The sequence below is a fragment of the Anolis carolinensis genome, chromosome 2, assembly GCF_035594765.1.
Source record: "Anolis carolinensis isolate JA03-04 chromosome 2, rAnoCar3.1.pri, whole genome shotgun sequence".
NCBI classification, from domain to species: Eukaryota; Metazoa; Chordata; class Lepidosauria; order Squamata; family Dactyloidae; genus Anolis; species Anolis carolinensis.
In genome coordinates this window covers 29,319,408-29,345,241 of record NC_085842.1, presented here as the reverse complement: position 1 = coordinate 29,345,241, position 25,834 = coordinate 29,319,408, and the positions used below count along the sequence as shown (strand labels likewise).

Below are 25,834 nucleotides of genomic sequence, written 5' to 3'. Positions count from 1 at the left end.
CTGTTCTCCTTCTCATTAGAACGGCTTGAAACTGTGCCTCCAAGGTCTCACTTCTGAAGAACTCCCCTCTATCTTTTAATATTCCTGATCATGGGATCACAATGAGTTTTTCCCCAAGTTTACTAAATTCAGTTTTCTTAAAGTCTAGACCAGTGATTCTCAACCTGGGGTCCCCAGATGTTTTTGGCCTTTCACTCCCAGAAATCCTAACAGCTGGTAAACCGGCAGGGATTTCTGGGAGTTGTAAGTCAAAACACCTGGGGAACCACAGGTTGCGAACCACTGGTCTAGACTATATACCTTACTATGCTTAACTTCCCCTTTCTGTAACAAACTCTATAAGAACATGTTCATGCCCTCCTAAGGAACCCATCATTTCCATCCCAGTAATCAGGGTGTCACTTTTAGAGGAATGAGGTCTAAAATAGTAGTTGTCTCTTCTACCTAGACAATGAAATTGTCTACAAGGTGAATCTTGTTGAACCTGATACTCTTGGCAGAGTTTGTCTGCCAACAAGTATCAGGATATCTGAAAACTCCCAACATGCCTGTAAACATCCATGATATATATTACTCCTCCTCCTCCTCATTTCTTGTTTGGTTTATTTCTCAGAAATAGGCTGCATTCCTTTATTACTGCATTTCAATCATGAGCCTCCTCCCAGCAAGTTTCAATGATACAAGTTGTATATTTGCTTTGTAGATAGCATGTTTAAATATTTGAAAAGTTTTCACATTGAGGAGGTAGCAAGCTTGTTTGCTATTTCTCATGAGATAAAGACATTAAACAAAATATTCAAACATAGGAAAATAAATTCTACCTAAACATTACGAAGAACTTCCTGATGATAAGAGCTGTTTGACAGTGGAATTTGCTGTCTTGTAGTGTGGTGGGGTATACTTATCTGGAGGCTGGGTGGTCATCTGTGAGGATTGCTTTGATTGTGTATTTCTGCAGAGCCATGGGTTGGAGTGGATGACTCTTGGGAATCTCTTCCAACTCTGATTCTGTGGCCTCTTCTTGCAAATGTGTTCAAGAATGTGCCACATTTTGGAGCTGACAAAACCACCAAAGGAAACCAGAAGCCTGGGGATAAGCATTTCATCAAAAGTAACACCCACTACACATTGATAATGCCTCTGTGTTCCATAAACATGCTCTTCTTTTTCTTGTGTAGGCAAAGCATCATTGGCCCCTTGCACACAGCTGTATAAAATCCACATTGAACTGGATTACCTGTCAGTGTGGACTCAGATAATCCAGTTCAAAGGAGATATTGTGGATTATATGCCTTGATATTCTGAGTTATATGGCTGCATGGAAGGGCCCTCTGATGTCCTTGAGGTATGTTGTGAGTGCTCTCTAAGGCTGGATCGACACTGTCCTATATCTCAGGATCTGATCCCAGATTGGTTTTGAAGTGGATTATATGAGTCTAAAAAAGGTAAAGGTTTCCCCTGATGTTAAGTACAGTCATGTCTGACTCTGGGGGTTGGTGCTCATCTCCATTTCTAAGCCGAAGAACCGGCGTTGTCCGTAGACACCTCCAAGGTCATGTGGCTGGCATGACTGCATGGAGCGCCGTTACCTTCCCACTGGAGTTGTACCTATTGATCTACTCACATTTGCATGTTTTCGAACTGCTAGGTTGTCAGAAGCTGGAGCAACAGCGGGTGCTCACTCTGTTCCTGGGATTTGAACCTGGGACCTTTCGGTCTGCAAGTTCAGCAGCTCAGTGCTTTAACACACATCACCACCAGGGCTCCGTCTTATATGAGTCTACACTGCCAGATAATCTGGGATAAATAGATAATATCTGATCACATCTTGGGATATAGGGCAGTGTAGATCCATCCTAAGGCTGCATAGACACTCTCCTATATCCCAGGATCTGATCTGAGATTTTCTGCTTTGAAGTAGATTATATGAGGCCCCTTCTACAATGTCATGTGAAATCCAGATTATTGTCTTTACACAGGATTATATAGCAGTGTCAACTCATATAATCCAATTCAAATCAAACCCAGCAGATTGAGGGATGTGGCACTTGATCAGGAACCCGCTTCTCAGTGGATCTCCCCTGCCCTTTCCCTACCTTCCTCAAATCATAGAATCATAGAATAGTAGAGTTGGAAGAGACCACATGGGCCATCTAGTCCAACCCCCTGCTAAGAAGCAGGAAATCGCATTCAAAGCACCCCCGACAGATGGCCATCCAGCCTCTGCTTAAAAGCCTCCAAGGAAGGAGCCTCCACCACGGCCCCGGGGAGAGAGTTCCACTGTCGAACAGCTCTCACAGTGAGAAAGTTCTTCCTGATGTTCAAGTGGAATCTCCTTTCCTGTAGTTTGAAGCCATTGTTCCATGTCCTAGTCTGCAGGGCAGCAGAAAACAAGCTTGCTCCCTCCTCCCTATGACTTCCCTTCACGTATTTGTACATGGCTATCATGTCTCCTCTCAGCCTTCTCTTCTGCAGGCTAAACATGCCCAGCTCTTTAAGCCGCTCCTCATAGGGCTTGTTCTCCAGACCCTTAATCATTTTAGTCGCCCTCCTCTGGACGCTTTCCAGTTTGTCAACATCTCCCTTCAACTGTGGTGCCCAAAATTGGACACAGTATTCCAGGTGTGGTCTGACCAAGGCAGAATAGAGGGGGAGCATAACTTCCCTGGATCTAGACGCTATTCCCCTATTGATGCAGGCCAGAATCCCATTGGCTTTTTTAGCAGCCGCATCACATTGTTGGCTCATGTTTAACTTGTTGTCCACGAGGACTCCAAGGTCTTTTTCGCACACACTGCTGTCAAGCCAGGCGTCCCCCATTCTGTATCTTTGATTTCCATTTTTTCTGCCGAAGTGAAGTATCTTACATTTGTCCCTGTTGAACTTCATTTTGTTAGTTTTGGCCCATCTCTCTAGTCTGTCAAGATCGTTTTGAATTCTGCTCCTGTCTTCTGGAGTGTTAGCTATCCCTCCCAGTTTTGTGTCGTCTGCAAACTTGATGATCGTGCCTTCTAACCCTTCATCTAAGTCGTTAATAAAGATCAAGGTCTTGCTGGCTGCACAGAGCTACTTATTTACTTAGGCGATCCCTTGTAGTTCGAGGATGATGGTCCTCCATTTCTTGGAAGATGCCTGTGCGTGATTTTTTTTTAATGTATGGAGGTCAGTGCACGGCTGGTCAACACACAGTCTTCACAGATTGAGGTCCCAGGAGTGGTGTGATTAACACAACAAGAGTGGCTTCTCAGTCTGTTGCAGCCTTCTTCTGCCTTCACAGCCGTTGTAACATGTACCATGTTATCCTCCGCCTACTCCGCCGTTGAGGTCTTTGGGTCTTCAGATTGTTCTTGGTCTGGATCCTCCCCTGTGGCCACTCCTGGGAGTGTGTGACTCCTGTGGTGGTGCCCACAGGTTTATCAGAACACGTAAGCCCCCTCACCATGTCAAGGTGACAATCCATCGAGCATCCTGGTGTGCAAAGCAGGGAATGATTACCTTTCTCCCTCCAGTTTCTTTCAACCAGGTCCCTGTAATACATGCTAGGTTGGTATGTTCATCCAGGATCAAGATGCCAGATTGGCAGCTGTTTGATGATTCACTAATCTGAAATTAAGCAGCTGCAGAATTGCTACCATGGCTATTCATCTTATTTGGGATGGAAAACAGTTTAGGTTGACCAGCACCCTGCTGTAAACCATACCATCTGGATAATGCATCCATTTTCTCTTTCATTTAGCAAACCCATAAAGCACTCAGATCCGGGGTAAAGCCCTATCCACTCTTTGTTTCTTGCTGCATTATCTTGGTATTATCTGGTCATAAGCTCTTAGGGTAAATGATTCCTGACAGATTGTCTAAGATTTGGGTTGGAGTGGAAGGTTGTTTGTCCCCCCTCCCTGGAGCCTACCAGGCCAAAACACCCCATTCAGGCATGGAAGAATCCACTGGCCTGTTTCCTCTGGACCTCATCACATTGAAGTCAAAATGGCAGGCGATAGTGGGTGGATGTGCCATAGGATCGCAGCAAATCCAGTGGGCAGGGCAGCATGGGGAACCCGCCATCCCACATTGCCTACATTGTCCCTTACCTATCCCAAGGGAGAAGCGTCGCCACCAGCTTCCCCCTGTTCTTCTCATTGAAAACACAGGAAGCCTCCCAATTTCTCCTTGCTCCCTGTTTTGCCACTTTCCCCTCAGATCCCTGCTGGAAGAAGAAGATCTATGTGATCTGATGGAATCCAATGGGCTCTATCTCTGAACTAAGGGGAAAGTGTTGTAGGACAGGCAATTTTACCCATGTGATGAGGTTGCATCATATCTTGCTACTGCATGCTTTGACTTGCTCCCTCTTACTCCTCCTGCACATATGTGCAGCATGAGCTCCATTAGTGATGACACTTGCAATGCCTAGGAAATCCATCAAAAATCCCTTTCAGCGGTTACTTGTTATGAGGCTTCCTTCCTTCATCAATCCTCTTGTTCATTTGCCCGACTTCTCAGATGCTTCCTTTGTGCATCTCAACATCAGGGTTGAAGTTAGTATTACAAACAGAGATATTGAGAAGCAATTTCCTTCCATGCACTATTCGTCTTGCAGCTGTGGAAAGGGGGGGGGGGTAAGGTTGGTGGGGTTTTTTTTTAAAAGACATTATTATAAAGAAGAAAATTGCTTTGGAGTTACCAGTCAGAAAGTTTATAATGCATCTGATATTATAAAATGTACACATTAGATTGCTCATGGAGATTCAGGATTTAATTTACATGGCTTAGGTGTCCTGTGGCTGGCAAATTGCACAGACTTGTTAACATACTAGGCTGGGTTGCATTTTGACTCAGAATGAGGACATTATTATTGATTTATTTACAATACTTTTACCCCGCCTTTCTCAACACCGGTGGGGACTCAAAGCGGCTTCACAGTATGGCAACAATTCAACTTTATTTCTATTTCACCTTATATCCCAGAAGGGACTCAGGGCAATGGTATACATTCAATGCCTTCATAAAACAGATAAATATTGGCATAAAATCCCCCCAAAAGACCCGACATATGAAAATGGTGTTAACAACCTAACATCAAATTAAATTAAATTTAAGTCAATTGAACATAACGTTGATAAATTAAACCAATATAGTCAGACAGAATCAGACAAGAATTATACAGTGACATAAAATATAAATAAACATTCACAGTAATTTACGAAAGCCAGCTGACATGCTGGATGCTTCCTCCCACCTAGCGTGAACATTTGTATTTAGCCAAGACAAAATTATTTTGTGTTTCCTGAAGTCATTTTATTATGAGTTCCTTGAAATGTACAGATGGCATTCCTGTACAGCGCATGCCCCAGCTGCACCTGCAAGACCTGCGAGAGCTGAAAAAATACCTTTAAGATGATAAGATGATGATAAGTTGGTAATAATAGCACTGTGAAAATTATGTTTGTGGGAGGTTAATAGTATATTATTAGCAGAAGACGATATACATATAAGGCTCCTCTCATTTTCCTTCAGACTCACTTGCATATAAAACAATTAAAAGCTCTACTGTGGAAGTGTGGTTCTTTTCTGAGCTGATCCAGCATTTCTTTTTGCAGCTCCAAGCCTCTTTGCAGGTGGAAAGGTAAGACAGGAGTTTGCTAACAGGACATTCCTTCTAGCTTAGTCCCATCCTGGGAAGGGACCTCAGCCCTTCTCTTTGCTTTATGCTTCTCTTTTCTCAAAGTTTGAGGCACCTTGGATGTTTAGGTTGGGATGTAAATATTCCAGAGCTGCTTCTGCTGCATCCACAGGAATTGGGCTTAAAGATTTCTGTAGCCACTGAAGGTTAATTCCTTTCTTTTTAGAGAAAATCCTGGTTCCTTCCACTAGGTTTATCTCACAAGATTCTCTCTCTTCTGCCTTACTAGAGTTTAAACTTCAAAGAAATTGAAAAACCCTTGTTTAAAGTAAAAGGTAGGACTAGGTTCTGTCACAAGTCCTGCCTTCTGTCATCATAGAACAGTTGCTTTATTTGTCAGATTCAGAAATCAGAAGCACTTTGCCATCAGTCATTGTGCAGAAGTATAGAATAACAGGATCATGGAGTTGGAAGAGGCCACATGGGCCGTCTAGTCCAACCCCCTGCCATGCAGGAAAAGCACAAAGTACCCTTGACAGATGGCCATCCAGACACTATTTGAAAGTTTCCAAGGAAGGAGCTTCTACCGGACCCTGAGCAGAGAGTTCCACTGCTGAACAGCTGTTACAGTCAGGAAGTTATTCCTCATGTTTAAGTGGAATCTACTTTCCTGTAATTTGAATCCATTGCTCCGAGTCCTAGTCACAGTATGGCACTGGTTTACCATGCCTTTTGCCTCTAATAATCACTTGGGCTGCTTCCACACTGCCCCTATATCCCAGGATCTGATCCCATGTTATCTACTTATTCCAGATTATCTGGCAGTGGAGACTCAAGCCCCTTTGGCACTGCCATATAATCCAGATTATCAAAGATGATAATACACATTATCAAAGATGATCCACTTTGAAATGGATTGTATGAGTCTACACTGTCAGATAATCCAGTTCAAAGCAGTGTAGAGGGGCTACATATAATCCAGTTTAAAGCAGATAATCTGGGATCATATTCTGGAATATAGGGCACTATAGAAGGGGCCTAGAACATAGGATAGTGGGAAACATTGTCCAACTTCTATAAACACTACTTCAGGAAAGATTGTGGAATGCTCACTGAGCCACATTTGTTCCATAGCAGCAGAAACACAGGCAAAATACTCTGGCAAAAGTGCGATAGATCAAAACTTCTATAGACTATGTGTGAAAATGAAAACAGAAAGAATAGACTTTTTTTCTGTGTGTGTATGTGTTTTTTCTCAACAGAAGAATCTTGGAGACAAACCATAAGAGAAGAATATCTTTTTAAAAAAAACAGTGACTGTCACTTCAGCATCTGAAGCCTTGGGGGTACAAAAGGTCATTTTGTACAGGGCCACAGAGAAAGAACCAACCTAGTTTGGGTGTGCAAAGGCACAGAATAAGGTGCACAATCAAATGATATTTAAAGTCTGATTACTTTGATCATGTTATGTGAGTAAAATCTCCAGGAAGAAATATCCTCAAGAGAAATGGCCGAAGAGGACAAGAAATATTGTTTTGTGAATCCAAATGATGACGACAATGCAGCTGTGAATGGAACAGGCAAAGGGCCTTTGGACAGAAAGATACTTGGTGCATGATAACACTTTGATTTGCCATAACTGTATTTTATGTGAGTAACATCTCCAGGAAGAACTAACGTTCATTAAACAGTTAAGATCCATATATCCTCAAGAAAAATGGTTGAAGAGAGCAAGAAATATTGTTTTGTGAACCCAAATGATGGTGGGATTGCAGTTGTGAATGGAACAAGCAAAGGGCCTTTGGACAGAAGATCGTTGGAGTATTTTTCAAAAAGTGAGTGTGATGATACATACAGTACTTTATTTCCAGAAAAGCTATTAATTCACTAACAGCCCAAATTGGATGTACTGTACAGCCTATTAACCTACATCTAAGAAATGACAGAAGTCAATTTCTTTACTCATTGTACAGATGTATACTTTGTTTAATATGTGTATGTATGTATACCGTACAGTCCCTGCGAAAGATTATATAGGTCCTTGGTCTCCAAGACATCAAACTCATCTTCTCTCATTTATTTACATGATTTTTTTTTCGTGTCAGGAGCAACCGGAGTTGCTTCTGGAGTGAGAGAATTGGCCGTCTGCAAGGACGTTGCCCAGGGGACGCCCGGATGTTTTTGATGAAAAGACATTTTCTCTTCACTTATATCATGTAAATAAATCTTCTCTCATTTATTTACATGATATAAGTGAAGAGAAAATGTCTTTTCACACTACACAATCGTTCGTACAACTTGTTCCCAGGTAATACATGTCGGTTTCTCATTGGGTCTATTATAACAATGTGGCAACAGTTGACTAGAAGGCAAAAACTTTGTCCTAGCAAGAGAAAAATTGTACTCCACTCATTTAACGAAGTTTGTTGCACAGAAATGAAACCACAGTTTCAAACCAGAAACAGAACTTTGTCATTATTATCATTTTTCTGACCTTACATGGCCATCTGTGCAAACAGGTTAGGTTGTGTACTTGTGCCTGGAAGAATGAGATGATGTTCCCGAGTTATACATGTCAGTTCCTCATTGGTTCTATCATACTAACGTGGGAAAAGTTGATTAAATGGCAAAAACTTGTCATGGCAAGAGGGACATTGCCATCCACCCATTCAACGATATCCCTCCTGCAACAACAAAGCTTTTGCCATGTAATCAACTTTCCCCATGATTTTACAATAGAAGCAATGAGGAACCAACATTTATAACCCAGGAACAAACCAATATTTTAAAAAATCCCATATATTCAGGAAGCAGATACATATGGACATTCGAAGATCCAAATCTTCTGGCCGGAACCTGGATATTCTCACACTTCTTTATCTCATGGTTTTAGGCTTTGTAGTGGTTCCTCCCACATTTTCAGGGGATGTTATTTAACCACCTGCCATTTTGGGATAAAATTAGTGTGGATGGGGCCTATGAGTTATTTATAAGTCAAATGTTTGTGACTTTGGAACTGCCTGTAGTTTGAATGCCTCCTTAATTAGTATGGTTAAATATATTACATTTCTTGTGTACTTTTTGTGCTTCCGTGATGAGGTCATAAACCCATTACACATCTTTACAGTCTACTTCCTATTAAATATATCCTCTGTTGCATTGCTTAGGCAGGGGAACATCCTTTCATTAGCCAAATCAATCCTGCATGGAGCTTAATTCCCAGCTACCATTGTTCCCATATGCCACCTTTCCTCCAAGTTCTTCATCCTGTAGGCTGTAGAAGAGGCCTTAGAAGACAACCTCCTCTACTTTAATTCATATCGCCTTCTGACAACATCCGGTCTGTGGAGAGCTGTGGGATAGGGAATCTCCTACTCTTGGCATGAATTATCTACAGATACTTTAATTGCATTGGGGAACACTGTTGGGGAAGAGCAATAGGCTGCTTCCCTGACTCTGAGTTAAGAGCACAGTCCATGGACATCCTCATTTTAGACAGCTCTTTTGTAAGATTTTACCTTCTCAAAGCCAGTCATTCTTACTTTATGCTAGGGTTGGTGACCTTGGGAGATGATGTGGGATGACCTTCAAGAAGCAGAATGACATCTCTCACTCTTATGAAGTGGGACATGACTGCAGATGTGGCAATGGACTAAAAATTAAGATTTCAGCAGGCTCAGATTGATGATATCAACAATACAAATGTGTGAGGAACAAAGAATAAATAGAGAAGGTGGTTGCCTTGGCACCTTGGTAGCCTGCTTTCAAGTAACAGCTGGGTGGGCATTCTTGGACAGAGAGTGTTAATGGACATTTAAAGATAACAGAGAAAGGGCAAAAGAAAGAAAAACTGACAATCCTGCATGAAGAATTTATTTTTCCTAAGCTCCTCATTTACTGATATTTTCTCTTGAATTCCTACCCAGGATTGGTAGATTCAGCTTGAATACAAATTCACCCTTGGTTTTTTATTACTTTTAAGGGTCTGCCTGGACCAACCGTTGGTACTACAAGAGTGAAAGAGGAGAGTCTGTCATACCTGCAACATGTTTATTATATACAGCAATTTTGACAATGATACTAATTATTATTATTATTCTGATCTCTACCATTTTGTTACCAGGTGAGTGAAGAACTGCATTAGTCCAATTATACTGTGCAATCTATCCATTATATTAAGCTTTGAAAGAGTCTTAACATATTTGTGAGAAGTCTAAAATCATTGTTAATGGATCCATTGCATTTATACTCAATTTATTCTTTTTAGTGCTGACGTTCTGACAGGTACAGTTTGGACAATGCTATTAACATCCTAGTTTATGAAAAAATTTGCATCACCAGGGAGAAGAAATGAAAAAGGTACGGATCTTCTCCCTGCTGTGCTTGCTGATCACTGTCCAAAAGGCTGGCTGGCACATCAAAGGAAATGCTACTATTTTTCAGTGAATGAAGGAAACTGGATTTCTGGCAGCAGCCACTGTTCCTCCCACAATGCCTCTTTGGCTATGGTTGACTCCCAAGAAGAGCTGGTAGGTGTGAAAATTTAGATGCATGGTTAATTTAAAGATGGATTTACACTGCCCCATATCCCAGGATCTGATCTGGATTATATTTATTTATTTATTTATTTATTTATTTATTTATTTATTTATTTATTTTATATACTGCTCTTCTCCCCCGGGAGACTACACTGAGTCTACTGCCAGATAATCTGGGGAAAGAGGATAATCTGGAATCAGATCCTGGAATATAGGATAGTGTAGATCCTGCCTAAGATGTCTTTCATTGAATTGCACAACATCTGCATTATTGTTCTATTTTTTTTAAAATGTTTCATTTGGTTTTACTGTCACCCCAATTTCTTAGTTTATCTTGTGTTTTCTTTGTTTATAATATAGTAATCTGATCTGGTTTCTTTTCCAAGAATGAAAAGTACAAAAATGTCCTGAATAAGAAATTATAGAAAACTTTATCTCCAAGAGCAAAATGAAGGGTTTGGGAATGCCGTTGCAATTTACTTAAAATTCATGAGATTTTAATGTATGTGTAGACAATGATGAGAGGTTTGTGGTGGACATGGACTAGTATACCAGAAGCTGTTTCCCTGAAAATAAGACCTAGTAGAGGTTTTGCTGAATTGCTAAATATAAGGCCTTCCCTGAAAGTAAGACTTAGCAACGTTTTTGTTTGGAAGCATGCCCGCCAAACAGAACACCAGAACATGCAGGATTGGTAAACATATGTACCATAGACTGCGTTTGGGGCTGCTGTTGCCGCCTAAGCCGCCATGGCAATGGATACGAGCGGCAAGGAGAAAGAAGCCCTTCAGCTCCTGGCCGAAGCGGACAAGAAAGTGTGCGGCTCCCACGGCTTCTTCTCGGGACTCTTCGGGGGCGGCTCCTCCAGGGTTGAAGAAGCATGTGATATCTATGCAAGGGCAGCCAATATGTTTAAAATGGCAAAGAACTGGAGTGCTGCTGGGAATGCTTTCGGCCAGGCTGCTCAGTTGCACCTCCAGTTGCAGAACAAACATGATGCAGCCATGAGTTTTGTGGATGCGGGTAATGCCTTCAAGAAAGCAGATCCTCAAGAGGCCATTAACTGTCTCCTCAGATCTATTGAGATCTACACAGACATGGGCCGTTTCACTATTGCAGCCAAACACCACATAACAATAGCAGAGATCTATGAAACAGAACTGGTAGACATTGAAAAGGCAATAGCTCATTATGAACAAGCTGCAGATTACTATAAAGGTGAAGAATCTAATAGCTCTGCTAACAAGTGTTTGCTGAAAGTGGCTACTTACGCAGCTCAGCTGGAGCAGTACCAGAAGGCTATTGAGATCTATGAGCAGGTGGGCACCAGTGCCATGGACAGTCCCCTGCTGAAGTACAGTGCAAAGGAGTACTTTTTCAAAGCGGCCCTCTGCCATTTCTGCATTGACATGCTCAACGCTAAGTTGGCTGTACAGAAATATGAAGAAATGTTCCCGGCTTTCTCTGACTCCAGAGAGTGCAAACTGGTTAAAAAATTGCTGGATGCTCATGAGGAACAGAACATTGATAGCTACACTGAATCAGTGAAGGAGTATGATTCTATTTCTCGCCTTGACCAATGGCTCACTACCATGCTCCTGCGCATCAAGAAGACCATACAGGGTGAAGAGGAGGACCTGCGCTAAGCCCTGCCCGAACCTGCCCTCTGCCCCTCATCAGCAGAATCTGGTGGGGAGAAGGAGGCGTCTCGGCCCAAAGGAACTGGACTTGAATGGCAAATTGTTTATTATCGCTACCTTTCTCATAACCCCTCTCCCTGCCACCTCATCTTTGTACCGCAAAAGACAGGGCAGGGGAGTGTCAGTTGTGGACTAGCTCTGACTGGAGAGAGATGAAGGCTGTAACATGAAGTTTCTCCATTTTTGTTGCCTCATTTTCCCCTTCTCAGTTGCAAAAAATTCTTGATAGGATTTACAGTTTAATGTGTTGTCGAAGGCTTTCATGGCCGGGATCACAGGGATGTTGTATGTCTTTCGGGCTGTGTGGCCATGTTCCAGAAGTATTCTCTCCTGACGTTTCGCCCACATCTATGGCAGGCATCCTCAGAGGTTGTGAGGTATGGATAAACTAAGTAAGGCAAGGAAAGAATATATATCTGTGTAGAGTCCAGGGTGTGGCAAGAGTCCTTTGTCACTGGGAGCCAGCATTAATGTTTTAGTTAATCACCCCAATTAGCATTGGAGATGTTTTGTCTCTTGCCTGGGGGCATCCTTTGTTCAGAGTGTTGGTTCCCATCCACTGTTTTGATTTTGGAGTTTTGTAATACTGGTAGCCAGATTTTGTTCATTTTCATGGTTTCTTCCTTTCTGTTGAAGTTGTCCACATGCTTGTGGATTTCAATGGCTTCTCTGTGTAGTCTGACATGATAGTTGTTGGAATGGTCCAGCATTTTTGTGTTCTCAAATAATATCCTGTGTCCAGGCTGGTTCATCAAATGCTCTGCTATGGCTGATTTCTCTGGTTGAATTAGTCTGCAGTGCCTTTCATGTTCTTTGACTCTTGTTTGGGCGCTGCGTTTGGTGGTCCCTATGTAGACTTGTCCACAGCTGCATGGTATCCGGTAGACTCCTGCAGAAGAGAGAGGATCCCTCTTGTCCTTCGCTGACCGTAGCATTTGTTGGATTTTCTTTGTGGGTCTGTAGATAGTTTGTAGGTTGTGTTTCTTCATCAGTTTGCCTATGCGGTCAGTGGTTCCCTTGATGTATGTTAAGAACACCTTTCCTCTGGGTGGATCTTTGTCTTGACTCTCATGGCTTGTTCTTGGCCTTGCAGCTCTTCTGATGTCTGTGGTGGAGTATCCATTGGCCTGGAGAGCCCAGTTTAGGTGGTTGAGTTCACCTTGGAGGAGGTGAGGTTCGCAGATTCTTTGTGCACGGTCTGTCAGGGCTTTGATTGTGCTCCTTTTTTTGACTTGGGTGATGGTTGGAGTTTTTATGAAGGTATCTATCTGTGTGTGTAGGTTTTCTGTAAACTGTGTGGCCCAATTGTTGATTGGGTTTGCGGATGACCAGAACATCTAGAAATGGCAGTTTTCCTTCCTTTTCTTTTTCCATGGTGAATTGGATGTTTGGGTGGATGCTGTTAAGATGGTCCAGGAACTTGCTGAGTTCTTCCTCTCCATGGCTCCAAATTGTGTAGGTGTCATCTACGTATCTGAACCAAACAGTTGGCGTTTTTGGTGCTGTTTCTAGGGCCTGTTTTTCAAAGTATTCCATATAGAAATTTGCTACTACTGGGCTGAGAGGGCTCCCCATGGCCACGCCATCCTTCTGTTCATAGAATCCAGTGTCCCACTGAAAGTAGCTAGTGGTGAGGCAATGGTGAAACAGGGCCGTGATGTCTTCTGGGAAGTTTTGTTTGATTAGTGTGAGGGTGTCAGCTACTGGGACTTTGGTAAAAAGGGACACCACATCGAAGCTGATCAGGATGTCATTGGTGGTTAGAGTGAGGTTGCTGATCTTTTCTATAAAGTGTGTTGAGTCCTTGATATAGTGTGCAGCGAGCCCAATGTGGGTTTGTAGCTGTGTAGCCAGAAATTTTGCCAGGTTGTAAGTCGGCGATCCAATGGCACTTACAATGGGTCTGAGTGGGATGGAGTCCTTGTGGATTTTGGGGAGTCCGTAAAGCCTGGGTGGGAGGGCTTCTGATTTGCACAGCTGTTGGCGTATGTCAAAGTTAATGGAGGAGTTCTTGATAAGAGTGTTCGTTTTTCTGGTGATTTTGTTAGTAGGGTCTTGTTTCAGTTTCTTGTAAATTGTGGGATCTAGAAGTTGTCTGATTTTTTTCTTTGTATTGTTCTGTTTCCATGATTACTGTGGCATTCCCCTTGTCAGCTGGAAGAATGATGATTTCTGGATCTGAGTTGAGATCTTTGATGGCCTGTCTTTCTTTTCTCGTTATGTTGCTGGGGGGGGGGGGGGGGAGTTTTGCATTTCTCAGGATCCTTGCTGTTTCCATTCTTACCTCCTCTGCTTCTTCCTCAGGGAGCTGGTAAATTGCTGATTCAACATTGGCAATGATGTTTTCTACTGGGATCCTGGTGGTGGTGACCGCAAAATTTCCTCCTTTTTCTAGAATGTCCTATATCTCAGGATCTGATCCCAGATTGGTTTTGAAGTGGATTATATGAGTCTGAGTATGAGTATGTATCTGAATAGTGCTATGATTCTTTCAGTATCTCATCCAACAGGGTTTTTTTCTGTTTCATCTACTTGTCAAATGAAAGGGAAATCAAACTGGAGTTGGTAATCTGTGCTTCCTTCCTTCCTTTCTTGATTAAGGATTTCTTTTTACGTTACAAAAGCCCTCCTGATCACTGGATTGGTCTCCAGAAAGATTCAGGTCAACCTTGGAGATGGATCAACGGCAGCATTTTCACAGGACAGTAGGTCTTTTTTCTATCTTAAGTATTTAAAAATTGCCCAGGTTGAAAACTGGAGAGGCCTCTGAAAAAGAAGGGTTTTCAGCAGGAATTTTTTGATGAATGTAAGGTCATAAATTTCCTCTTCTACAAAATCATTATAGGAGTTCTCCAGTTTTCCACTTGGCAACACTGATCAAAATGCTCAGGAACTCTAAATGAAGTAACGTGTGACATGGCTCTAGCACTGGTTGTATTTAGTGAAATATTTATTTGCTCAGTGAACTGACATACAACCAATGATTTAAATAAAAATTGAACTTTATTGTGGGACTTAATAACAGAGATCAAAATGGGAGATAAATATGGAAGAATAAATGATGTTATAAATGGACGGATGAGATTAAAATAAATCCACAGAGAAAGCCCTTCAGATAGCACAAAAGGGACAACCAATCAGACACACAAGACAGGTATATAGAGAACACATAAATATAGGCTGCACATTGCAAGTTATTGTAATAGAATGTTACAAAACTTCTCTGTTGGGAAGAACACAACACTAAATGGAATTAGTAGAGTCCACTATTCATGTAACATAAGATGACACTCTTAGCTAATGGGATGGCATTTTCTCTGCTAATGCCTCATCACAGGACAAGATCAGAACTAGAATAATAGAATAATAGAGTTCAAAGTGACCACATGGACCCTCTAGTATAACCCCATTCTGCCATGCGGGAAAAGCACAATCAAGGCACCCCTGCCAGATGACCATCCAACCTCTCTTAAAAAGCCTCCAAGTAACTACTTCAACAAGAAACTTAAGAAATGTTTTTATTGTCCTTTTTCCATTTGTGAAATACTCAAACCTTTAGAGCAGTTGTTCTCAAAGTGTGCTCCATGGAGCCCTTGGGTCTCCGCAAAACCTATTGGGAGCTCCGCGGATCCCTCATCCTCTTCTCTCCACCTCCAAGCTTTCTCTCCTCTTTCCTGTTCCTCTCCCTCACACTGCCTCCTTTGCCACCAAATGTCTTTTTTCCTCACCTTCCTTATTGTCCAGATCCTTTCCCCCTCGTCTTCATTGCTTTCAAAGCCCTATTTCCCTCCCACTACTCAGAAAGTTCTTTAATTTTGCTTTTCTACCATGGCAGAAGGTGTTTGGACTGCATAGTCCCTGGGTTTCTCCTATTATTATTATATGACACAGCAAACAAGATAGATATGCTGGATTTTGTATCATAAAATCACAAGTCGAACACTTCCCAAGTGTCTAGGACTTTGTGATGTATTTTCGGATGATGCGCGCAGATCCCAGTAGAGTTGCCATTTGCAGTTGGCAGATCGTAATTTTGTCAATGTCTATTGTTTCCAAATGCCGGCTGAGATCTTTTGGCACGGCACCCAATGTGCCCATCACCACCGGGACCACCTGCACTGGTTTCTGGCAGAGTCTTTGCAGTTCAATCTTGAGGTCCTGATAGCGGCTGAGTTTTTCCTGTTGTTTTTCGTCAATGTGACTGTCACCTGGGATGGCAGCGTCAATGATCCAAACCTTTTTCTTTTCCACAACTGTGATGTCTGGTGTGTTGTGTTCCAGAACTTTGTCAGTCTGGATTCGGAAGTCCCACAGTATCTTTGCGTGCTCATTTTCCAATACTTTTGCAGGTTTGTGGTCCCACCAGTTCTTTATTGCTAGGAGGTGGTACTTGAGGCATAAGTTCCAATGAATCATTTGGGCCACATAGTTGTGCCTCTGTTTGTATTCTGTCTGTGCGAATTTCTTACAGCAGCTGAGGATATGATCAATGGTTTCGTCAGCTTCTTTGCACAGTCTGCATTTTGGGTCATCAGCTGATTTTTCGATCTTGGCCTTAATTGCATTTGTTCTGATGGCTTGCTCCTGGGCTGCAAGGATCAGGCCTTCTGTCTCCTTCTTCAGGGTCCCATTCATGAGCGATAGCCAGGTCTTCTCCTTATCAGCTGTTCCTTCAATTTTGTCAAGGAACTTTCCATGTAATGTTTTGTTGTGCCAGCTGTCAGCTCTAGTTTGTAGTGCGGTTTTCTTGTACTGGTTTTTTGTCTACTGTGCTTTGAGGAGTTTCTGATTTTTGACTTCAATCATAGTAGGTTCTTCACTTTGCTTTACATATTCTGCCAGGGCATGTTCTTCTTCTTTGACTGCTTATTTTACTTGTAAAAGTCCTCTGCCACCTGATCTTCTAGGCAAATATAGCCGTCAACATCACTGCGAGGGTGCAGTGAATGATGAATGGTCATGAGTTTTCTTGTTTTTCTGTCCAAATTGTCCAGTTCTGCCTGTGTCCTACCATGGCAGAAGGTGGTTGGACTGCATAGTCCCTGGGGTTTCTATTATTATTATTATTATTATTATTATTATTATTATTATTATTATTATTATTATTATTATTATTAAGGCTGGGTGGTCATCTGTTGGGGGTGCTTTGATTGTGCTTTTCCTACATGGCAGAAGTGGGTTGGACTAGATGCCCCCTGGGGTCTTCCACTGAAATACTATTTAGTTTATGTTTGTTAAAATTCTTCTACATTTTAAAAATTGTATTGTTATTTCTTTCCTTTTTTGCACTACAAATGATATATGTGCACTGTGCATAGAAATTTGTTTGGTTTTTTTTTTTTTCAATTAGTTCCTACAAGCACTCTCCATCCATCTGCCACTTGCCTGGCTTTTCTATCCAATTTTAAAACATAATGTGTCAAAACGTTTGCCCATGCCTGATCTACAGTAGAGTCTCATTTATCCAACACTCGCTTATCCAACGTTCTGGATTATCCAATGCATTTTTGTAGTCAATGTTTTCAATACATTGTGATATTTTGGTGCTAAATTCGTAAATACAGTAATTACTACATAGCATTACTGCATATTGAATTACTTTTTCTGTCAAATTTGTTGTATAACATGATGTTTTGGTGCTTAATTTGTAAAATCATAACATAATTTGATGTTTAATAGGCTTTTCCGTAATCCCTCCTTATTATCCAACATATTCGCTTATCCAACATTCTGCCGGCCTGTTTATGTTGGATAAGTGAGACTCTACTGTATAAACATTATATATAATATACAATATATAAACATTTCTTGGGGTCAAAAAGTTTGCCCAGATAATGATAATGAAGAGGTCTACAGAAGCTTCAAAAGAAAGAAGGGGAGTAAGAAGGCCAAGGACACTCATTTTTTTCTTTTTCAAAAGGTGGCATTGGATTTCCACTACCTGGTTTCACGTTAGTTATAATTCTGTTGCCTAACAGACTTTTGTTTCTCCTCAGGCTCTTCACACTTCCAACTGAAAAGGGAAGGAGATGTGCATATTTGAACCATAAAGGTGTTGCCAGCTCCAGCTGCACAAGAGAAGAACTCTGGATCTGTAGCAAAGACATATTTAAAGGCAATGCCTGAATTACAGAAACCAAACTCTAATTTATTCTGTGCACATAGAGTGAGGCACTTTAAAATGTAATATAATAAAATAATAAATAATAAAACCTTATTTACCGTATATCCTGCCTTATATCCCTTTGGGGACTCAGGGCAGTTGTACTTGTTTTTTGCCTTGTTTTCAGCCTCATGCCCCATGCAGGAGAAAATTAATAAAATTTTTGCAGAATGTATTCCAGAGGGGTGAGCAATTGAATTTTTTTTTTAAAAAAATTACTTTATTTTAATTTTTTAAGTTCAAATTTTGAAATTCTTCAAAATTCAAAATTGGCAAGTCCTTCTCTTTCTTGTGCAAAATGTGAGCAAAAGGTTTCCAATCTTTTAAAAAAAAAATCAGATGTCCCTTCTTTTAGTGAACAGTTAATTCGTCCATCTCAGCCAAGTCCATCATTTTTATCATCCAATTCTCTGTAGTTGGTGCTGCTGAATTCTTCCATTTCTGAGCATAGAGCAATCTGGCTGCTGTGATCATATATTGCAACAGTCTATAATAATAATTTGTATCAGTCAGACCAAGTAGAGAAGTCTTGGGTTTTAAATGGATATTTTCATGCAAATCTTTCTGGATCACCTTATGTATTTGAATCCAGTATTTCTTGGCATGTTTACATTTTCACCACATATGATAGAAAGACCCCACTTGCTGTTTACATTTCCAGCAAGTGTTGGAAACCTCTTTAGACATCTTAGAAAGCAGTTTAGGAGTTGTATACCATCAATACATCATTTTATAAAAATTCTGTTTCAAATTATAACATAACATAAAATTTAACCCCTTGTTCCACATTTTCTCTCATTGGTCCAACATTGTATTATGCCCAACATGTTGTGCCCACTTTGCCATGCATTCTTTAACTTGCTCATTTGCCATTTCAATAACATACATTTTAGCAATTAAATGTTCATCATTAGCACATAAATTGCAACTAAAATTCTGATTTACTCAGTTCAAAACAAATTAATTGCTTGTATTGCCTAAATCTCTCCATTAACTGTAAATAAGAAAATCACTGAAAATAAAATTCTCTGCAATCAATTGTTCTCTTGTTTAATTTTGTATTTTCCTTGTACATTATTTAAAAGGTTTTGGTAGGTTAACCATTTCTTCTTGTCTTGTGTCTCTTTTCTATAAAATGTTTCTTGTGCAGATACCCACATTGGCATCTTTGTCATAAGACTAATCTTTATCTCTCCCATATTCGTAATAGAGCAGGTCTAACATAATGATTTTTAAAATCCACACTAACTTTCACTTTTTTATACCACATGTAACTATGCAAACAAAATCTCAGATCATCTCCCTCCAGTGTTAGCATCCTCAACAAAACCTAGTATTTTATCCAAACTAAACAGCAAGTGGCAAAGTAAAGTTTCAGATCAGATGCACTTATCTACCCCATTCTTTTGCGTCTTGCAACACCTTAAATTTAATTATTTGCTTCTTTCCTTGCCATACAAACTTTGTTTTGTTTTGGGTTTTTTTGGAATTTTTAATTGGTTTATCTGTCACTATTACACATATTGTTTATTAAAAAATAAACACCCCAGAATTCTTGGAAGTACATTCATTTTTATCACAGAGATTCTGCCCAATAATGACAATTGTAAGTTATCCACTGCCATAAGTCTTTTAAAATAAATATCCATAAAGTTTGATTGCTATTGTGGAACATTAAACAATTTTAATTTCTCAAAGTAACATCAAGATACTTCACCTTTTTATCTATTTTAAAACCTGTTATATCCAACCATTTTTCCTGATATTTATATCCACTTGAATTTTCGGAAGTGAACAGCTGTATAAACATTGGCCAACCTGAGGCAAAAAAAGCAAGAATACAGGCAGTACCAAATTCACATCAAAATATGTCTGATTTCGCAAGTCCTAAACCCAGGAACAAATGGAAGGACAGCTTAGCTTTTCTAGCAGATACTCTTGAGATACAGAATATACTGGTTTATCCTTATCCTCTCCCCCTCAGTTTTGGTTTGACTTATTGATCCAAATTCTTTATTAGTCCTGAATTCACAAGAACTTGCAGAGCTTCAAAAATTGCTGTTATTATTGTTGCTTGTTTCAGTGTTTGAAAGTAACATATTATCATTATTGTTCATTACAATGCTGGGAAAGTAACTCATTATATTATTGATTGTGCTACTTCTTGCTTTCTGTTGCTTTAAAAAAATCTTAGTACAGATAAATAAATGATATAATTTGAAAACTTCCTGTCAAATGCCTCAAGAAGCCCTGTAAGTGAAGCCTTCCCAACCAAGGACTCTCAGGGTACACAAGGGTATCTAAAGGAGACCTGTCCACAAGCCATACAGGTGTGATTTGCACATACTTTCAAATTAGATTATTTCCACAATAGCTGTTTCTTTAACAATATAGAAAGCAAGTGGGGTGCCAGTGCTATCTCACCTCACAAAAGCCTGAAATCTGATCCACAACCAGGACCATAGTTGACACTGTCAGGGGGAAGTCTTGGGTGTTGTATCCTAAAATGAATATTCATATAATGAATTCATCAATGTCTTTTAGAGTGATTATTATAGAAACAATGATGCATTGTAGGTGTGCTTTTATTTTGTGCAGATGTGTTTTTAGCAAACAACAAAATTATTAGTAACATCATCATTAGTTCATGTACTAGCTTACAAGATCATATCAAGATAGTGTCCTGCTGGCAAATCCACCTGAATTCAATGCTGCAGATGTCTGCTAGGATTTTGCTGTTCCTTATTGCTCCACAATATTTCCTTCGTCATGGTTTGGTTCTTGGGTTCTACAGAAGAAAAGCAGATATATTCACTTCGTGAGTTTCAAGGCTGCTATAACTTTCCCCAGTTTTAATAAGAAGGAACCTCCCGGCTCTGCCTGAAATGCCACCTTAAAATCTTCCCTGTCCCTGGGGAACATCTTTCCTAAACCCTTCACCTGGAGGGACTTCAAATCTGAATTTCTTTGGTACATTCAGATTCTCTCAGCTCTAAAATCATCACATTTTCCTGTCCATCTCAAGAGGTACTATGAAAAAATAGACTCACATATTCCTGTCCATTTGGGAGCTTGTAATCCACATCCATTTGTTCTCTGGCTGTGATAAAGACAGTCCAATCCAGTATGGGAAATGTTTATCCTGGGTGAATTTGGTTATGAAATCCTGTATTATAAAGAGAGCAAACACTGGGTACCTCAACAGAAGTATTATTTCATACTAACCTTTGTCAAGTTTAAGACAGCCTGAAAATTTAGAGCAAGAATGTACCCTTCAGATAGTTTGTCAAGTCTTCTCTGCCAAAACTTTTTTTCCCTGACGGGGAAAAACATTTTGTTCCAAAAATTTATATTCAGGCAAAGTTTACTAAGGAATATTTGGGCTTCTCTCTCTTGATTTCCAAACTAACACCATAGTCTTTTTCCCATGTGTCTAAAATTTTACAAATTTTGCTTTCTCTGACATGGATTTTTAAAATAATTTTAAAATCTCCTTCATGATGAAATTTCTGTGTTTTAGTGTGGACATGTTAAAAACAAATAGGATACAATTCTAAGACTTAAGGACTGGTCAAGGCTTAAGCACTGACCACATACAGCCATTACCAGAAAGGGGACGACCATGTTTCATTTTTCTGCCACACAGATGTTAAAAAATAAAGTGTCTTTTATTTTTTGAAAAGTGACAATCTTAATTCAACTCCATTAAAAACACTAAAGAGCACATTTTGAAAAGCTCTTATGAAAAATTAGCAGAACGAAATTTTTCACATTCTTAATCTGTTAAAGTGTGATGCATTGAACATGCAGTTTAGCTGTCATTGAAAAAGCTCCCATTAATAAACTGCTCCTTGTTTCAGGTTGAGGAAAGCACTAACTGGGCTTTCTTATCTCACATCCTTCCTAGTTCTTGTTTTAAAGATGAGACTTGCTTGGAATCCAACTTCACTCAACTGGATAGGGTTTACTTCCAAGAACATGTCATATACGAACAAATATATTTCAAGAAATGTCCTTTACCAAGACCTCCTTGTCTTGGATGACCAGGAGTTGAGAATTCCTTGCTGTGCAGTCATTTCTGCTGTCACTCCAGTTTTTAATACGATGATCTGACTGCCACCAATAGCACTTGTTCTTGTGGAGAAACCAATATGCAGGGCAAACCTGGCAAGTAGAATTCACTGGAGAAGGAAAACAGGCTGTTGATTTGCTGGTCAAAATCTCATTGTTTTAATGTGAGATTTTTTTAAAAAATTCAGACAAATCTATTCATGTATTGAAAGTATGCAAGGTTTGAAGGTGAACTCTGGCTAGCTGTGCACCATCTTCTGATTTTCCTGCTGAGTGGATCTTTAATGTTATGAGAAATGATACATGCATGGAAGTACTATATGTTGTTTTTTTCCCCCATTCAGTAACTCTACAAGTGTACCTTGATGTGTGCTATTATCCTTTTATGGAGGTGGAGAGAATAATGGGTGCATTCAAAGCAGGGGTCAGGGTTGGCTAAAACAACCAGTTCAAAGAAGCTTCTAATGTGCAAGAGAATTAATCACATGCATGTAGGTTGCCTAAGAAATTGAGGAGCTTATAAAAGGTATTCTCAAAATAGATTCAACTGCAAACACATATTTCTCAAAGTAATATTTATCGAAGTGTTGGTGATGACCTATAAAATCCTATGTGGTTCAGGTCAAGGTTATTTGATAAATCTTAGAAATATAGAATTATAGAGCTGAGATAGACCATTAGAGCCATCCAGTCCAACCACATCTTGCCATGCAGGAATACACAAAGCACTCCCGACAGATGGCTATTTTCCTGCTGTTTAAAAAACCTCAAGAGAAGGAACTCCCTGCACACTGTCAAAGAGCTCTTATCATTAGGAAGCTTTTCCTCAGGTTTAGAAAGAATTAGTTTGAATCTGTTGTTATGCATCTTAGCACTAAAAGGTGGGGGTGGGATGGAGAGGGGAAAACATGTCTTCTTTCATTTCCACTCAGTAGAAAATACCTGCCATTCTTCATATACTTTCCCAGCGTTACTTCCCAGTAATGTTGCTTGTTCGCTTATGCACTTGCTACTGTATCTCCACATGCATCTTTGCTACAAAATGTTAAGCTGTAATGTATATACTTTACCTGAGGAACTCTCCTGGATCTTGTAGCAGAGTTTATTTCTTAGGTGAGATATAAAGTTGGCCAAAGCGAGGTTGAATTTTGTCACATTGCCACATCTGCTCCTATCTGTTCCATTCTTCTCTTTCCCAGCATATCCCTGAAAAGCTTTCCAAATTCAGAAAGATTAATTTTTATATAATTCCTTAAAGCATTTGTTTAACATTTTATAGGTATCACAATCCAGGAGATAGCTATAAATAGATATAAATATTCCTCAAAAATTAATTAACCACTTTTAGAACCAGTTTGAAAAACACACATGTTCCAGGCATCAGTGGTGACTTTAAGGGCCAAAGGCTACATAAAATATTGAAACTTTCACGGGAAACTGTGCACAGAATCTGAATATATATATAGAATACAATCAGTATTGAATTATAAATGGTTAATTGATTTTACATATGCAAGGGGTCAAAATCTTATAATAGGCTGGAGTCAATGGAAATTGCCCATGTGTTGACATACCACATTCACTGACATATGGATCTACTCTGGTCGGGACTAACAATAGGATCTAGTTACAGGTATCAGTGTAAGCAAGTGAAAATGCAAGGAAGATCCCAATATGGTAATGAGGGAGTCAAAAAGAGGCAGCCTACCCAAAATACTGAGCAATTAACCAAATAGTAACTACTACAACAATATCAACTAACTACTTGGACTTGCAGTTGGAATCCCTAGAGATGGGTAAAGCAGATGATAGCATCATCAAGCTGGAAGATATCCCAGGAGCCACCCAGTCCAATCCCATTCTGCCATGCAGGGACACATAATCAAAGCACTCCTAATAGATGCTTTCTCAGTCTTGCTCTGATCTTCAACTGTCCATTTTACTTGGACTCTTCTTTATATCAGAGGGTGAGAAAATCCATATGTATTTTACTGTTTAGACTCTTAAGCTTAGCTGCATTCTCCTGAACTTTAGATTGGTCAACAGTACGATTTTTTTTGCACCTGTGTGCCATCTTTTCCACTCTTTTTCCCTTGTATAACAGCTTGTATTGAACACAGACCATTCTGTGGGTTTCTACTGTTATCGTTTTCTTAATACAGTAAAGTCTCACTTATCCAACATAAACGGGCCAGCAGAATGTTGGATAAGTGAATATGTTGGATAATAAGGAGGGATTAAGGAAAAGCCTATTAAACATCAAATTACATTATGATTTTACAAATTAAGCACCAAAACATCATGTTAACAAATTTGACAGAAAAAGTAGTTCAATACACAGCAATGCTATGTAGTAATTACTGTATTTACGAATTTAGGACCAAAATATCACAATGTATTGAAAACATTGACTACAAAAATGTGTTGGATAATCCAGAACGTTGGATAAGTGAGATTCTACTGTAAATATAGTTATCTTAATAAAGACACTGAGTTTTTTCCCCCTAAATCATCTTGTCCTTAACTCAAGTTTCCCCTTTTTTGGAGCTATTCTGGTCAATTGTCTGTTTTAACACTTTGCGAGGTCTTGCACTGAATTGGTGCTCTTAAAAGTACTATAGTATACACACCTCCCCTGGGCTTCAGAAGGTCATATCTGTCTTGGTTTTGGATAAAGTTCTACCTATGCTTAAAAAAGGTGTGTGTGTGTGTGGGGGGGGGAGTATAGCAAAAAAAACAACAACAACCCAATCCCTAGAAGATCTAAAGGCATCTTTATTGAGTTCAGTTTGGAAGTGTTGGGGATAGAAAATGTTGGAAGGGCATCCTTAGAGAGCCACTTTGCTTCTGTGCACTTAACTTGCTCATCCATATAGGAGATCATACTATACTATACTATACTATACTATACTATACTCTCTCTCTCTCTGTATAGAAGTACAGTAGAGTCTCACTTATCCAACATAAACGGGCCGGCAGAACGTTGGATAAGTGAATATGTTGGATAATAAGGAGAGATTAAGGAAAAGCCTATTAAACATCAAATTAGGTTATGATTTTACAAATTAAGCACCAAAACATCATGTTATACAACAAATTTGACAGAAAAGGTAGTTCAATATGCAGTAATGCTATGTAGTAATTACTGTATTTACGAATTTAGCACCAAAATATCACGATATATTGAAAACATTAACTACAAAAATGCGTTGGATAATCCAGAACGTTGGATAAGTGAGTGTTGGATAAGTGAGACTCTACTGTATGTATATTTCTATACTTACCTAAAGCTATGAAAGCTACTATCAGGAGGGCAATCACAAGGGATGCTGCACATAGGATGATCTGGTGGCAACGGGCAGACTGGAGAACATCTGTGAAGAATGACAGCTGATTTATGGTGGTTATGGTTATGTAAGTCAGGATGCTGTCAGTCCTAAAAGGTTCTAATATTTTATCTCAGTTTTTATCAGTGTTATTCAACTATACAAATTTTAATATTGTTTTAACTCTCTCCAGATAAAACTGTTACAAATAAAAATGAATGAGGAGGAAAGAAAGTAAAAAGTACGTAACCAACAATACTCTTTTGAGAACAGATGAAACAGAGGAAAAGGGTAAAGGTTTTTCCCTGACATTAAGTCTAGTCGTGTCTGACTCTGGGGGTTGGTGCTCATCTCCATTTCTAAGCCGTTACCTTCCCGCCGGAGTGGTACCTATTGATCTACTCACATTTGATGTT

General features: G+C 39.8%; 2 protein-coding genes across 2 annotated transcripts in view; both read left to right on the top strand.

Moving 5' to 3' along the window:
* Positions 1 to 19,040, top strand: part of LOC100559385 (C-type lectin domain family 2 member D) — a 70,939-nt gene extending 51,899 nt beyond the window's left edge. Inside the window, exons 5-6 of the mRNA XM_008105641.3 lie at positions 14,460 to 14,563; positions 17,855 to 19,040. Of these exons, the coding sequence (XP_008103848.2) occupies positions 14,460 to 14,563; positions 17,855 to 17,984 (234 nt within the window). The 3' untranslated portion in view covers positions 17,985 to 19,040. The remainder of the gene's footprint in view (positions 1 to 14,459; positions 14,564 to 17,854) is intronic.
* LOC100559581 (alpha-soluble NSF attachment protein-like) lies at positions 10,865 to 12,067 on the top strand. Its single transcript, XM_062969536.1, has one exon. It carries the CDS (start codon positions 10,908 to 10,910, stop codon positions 11,802 to 11,804), a length of 897 nt encoding a protein of 298 aa, XP_062825606.1. The 5' UTR covers positions 10,865 to 10,907; the 3' UTR covers positions 11,805 to 12,067.
* Positions 19,041 to 25,834: the final 6,794 nt, after the last annotated feature.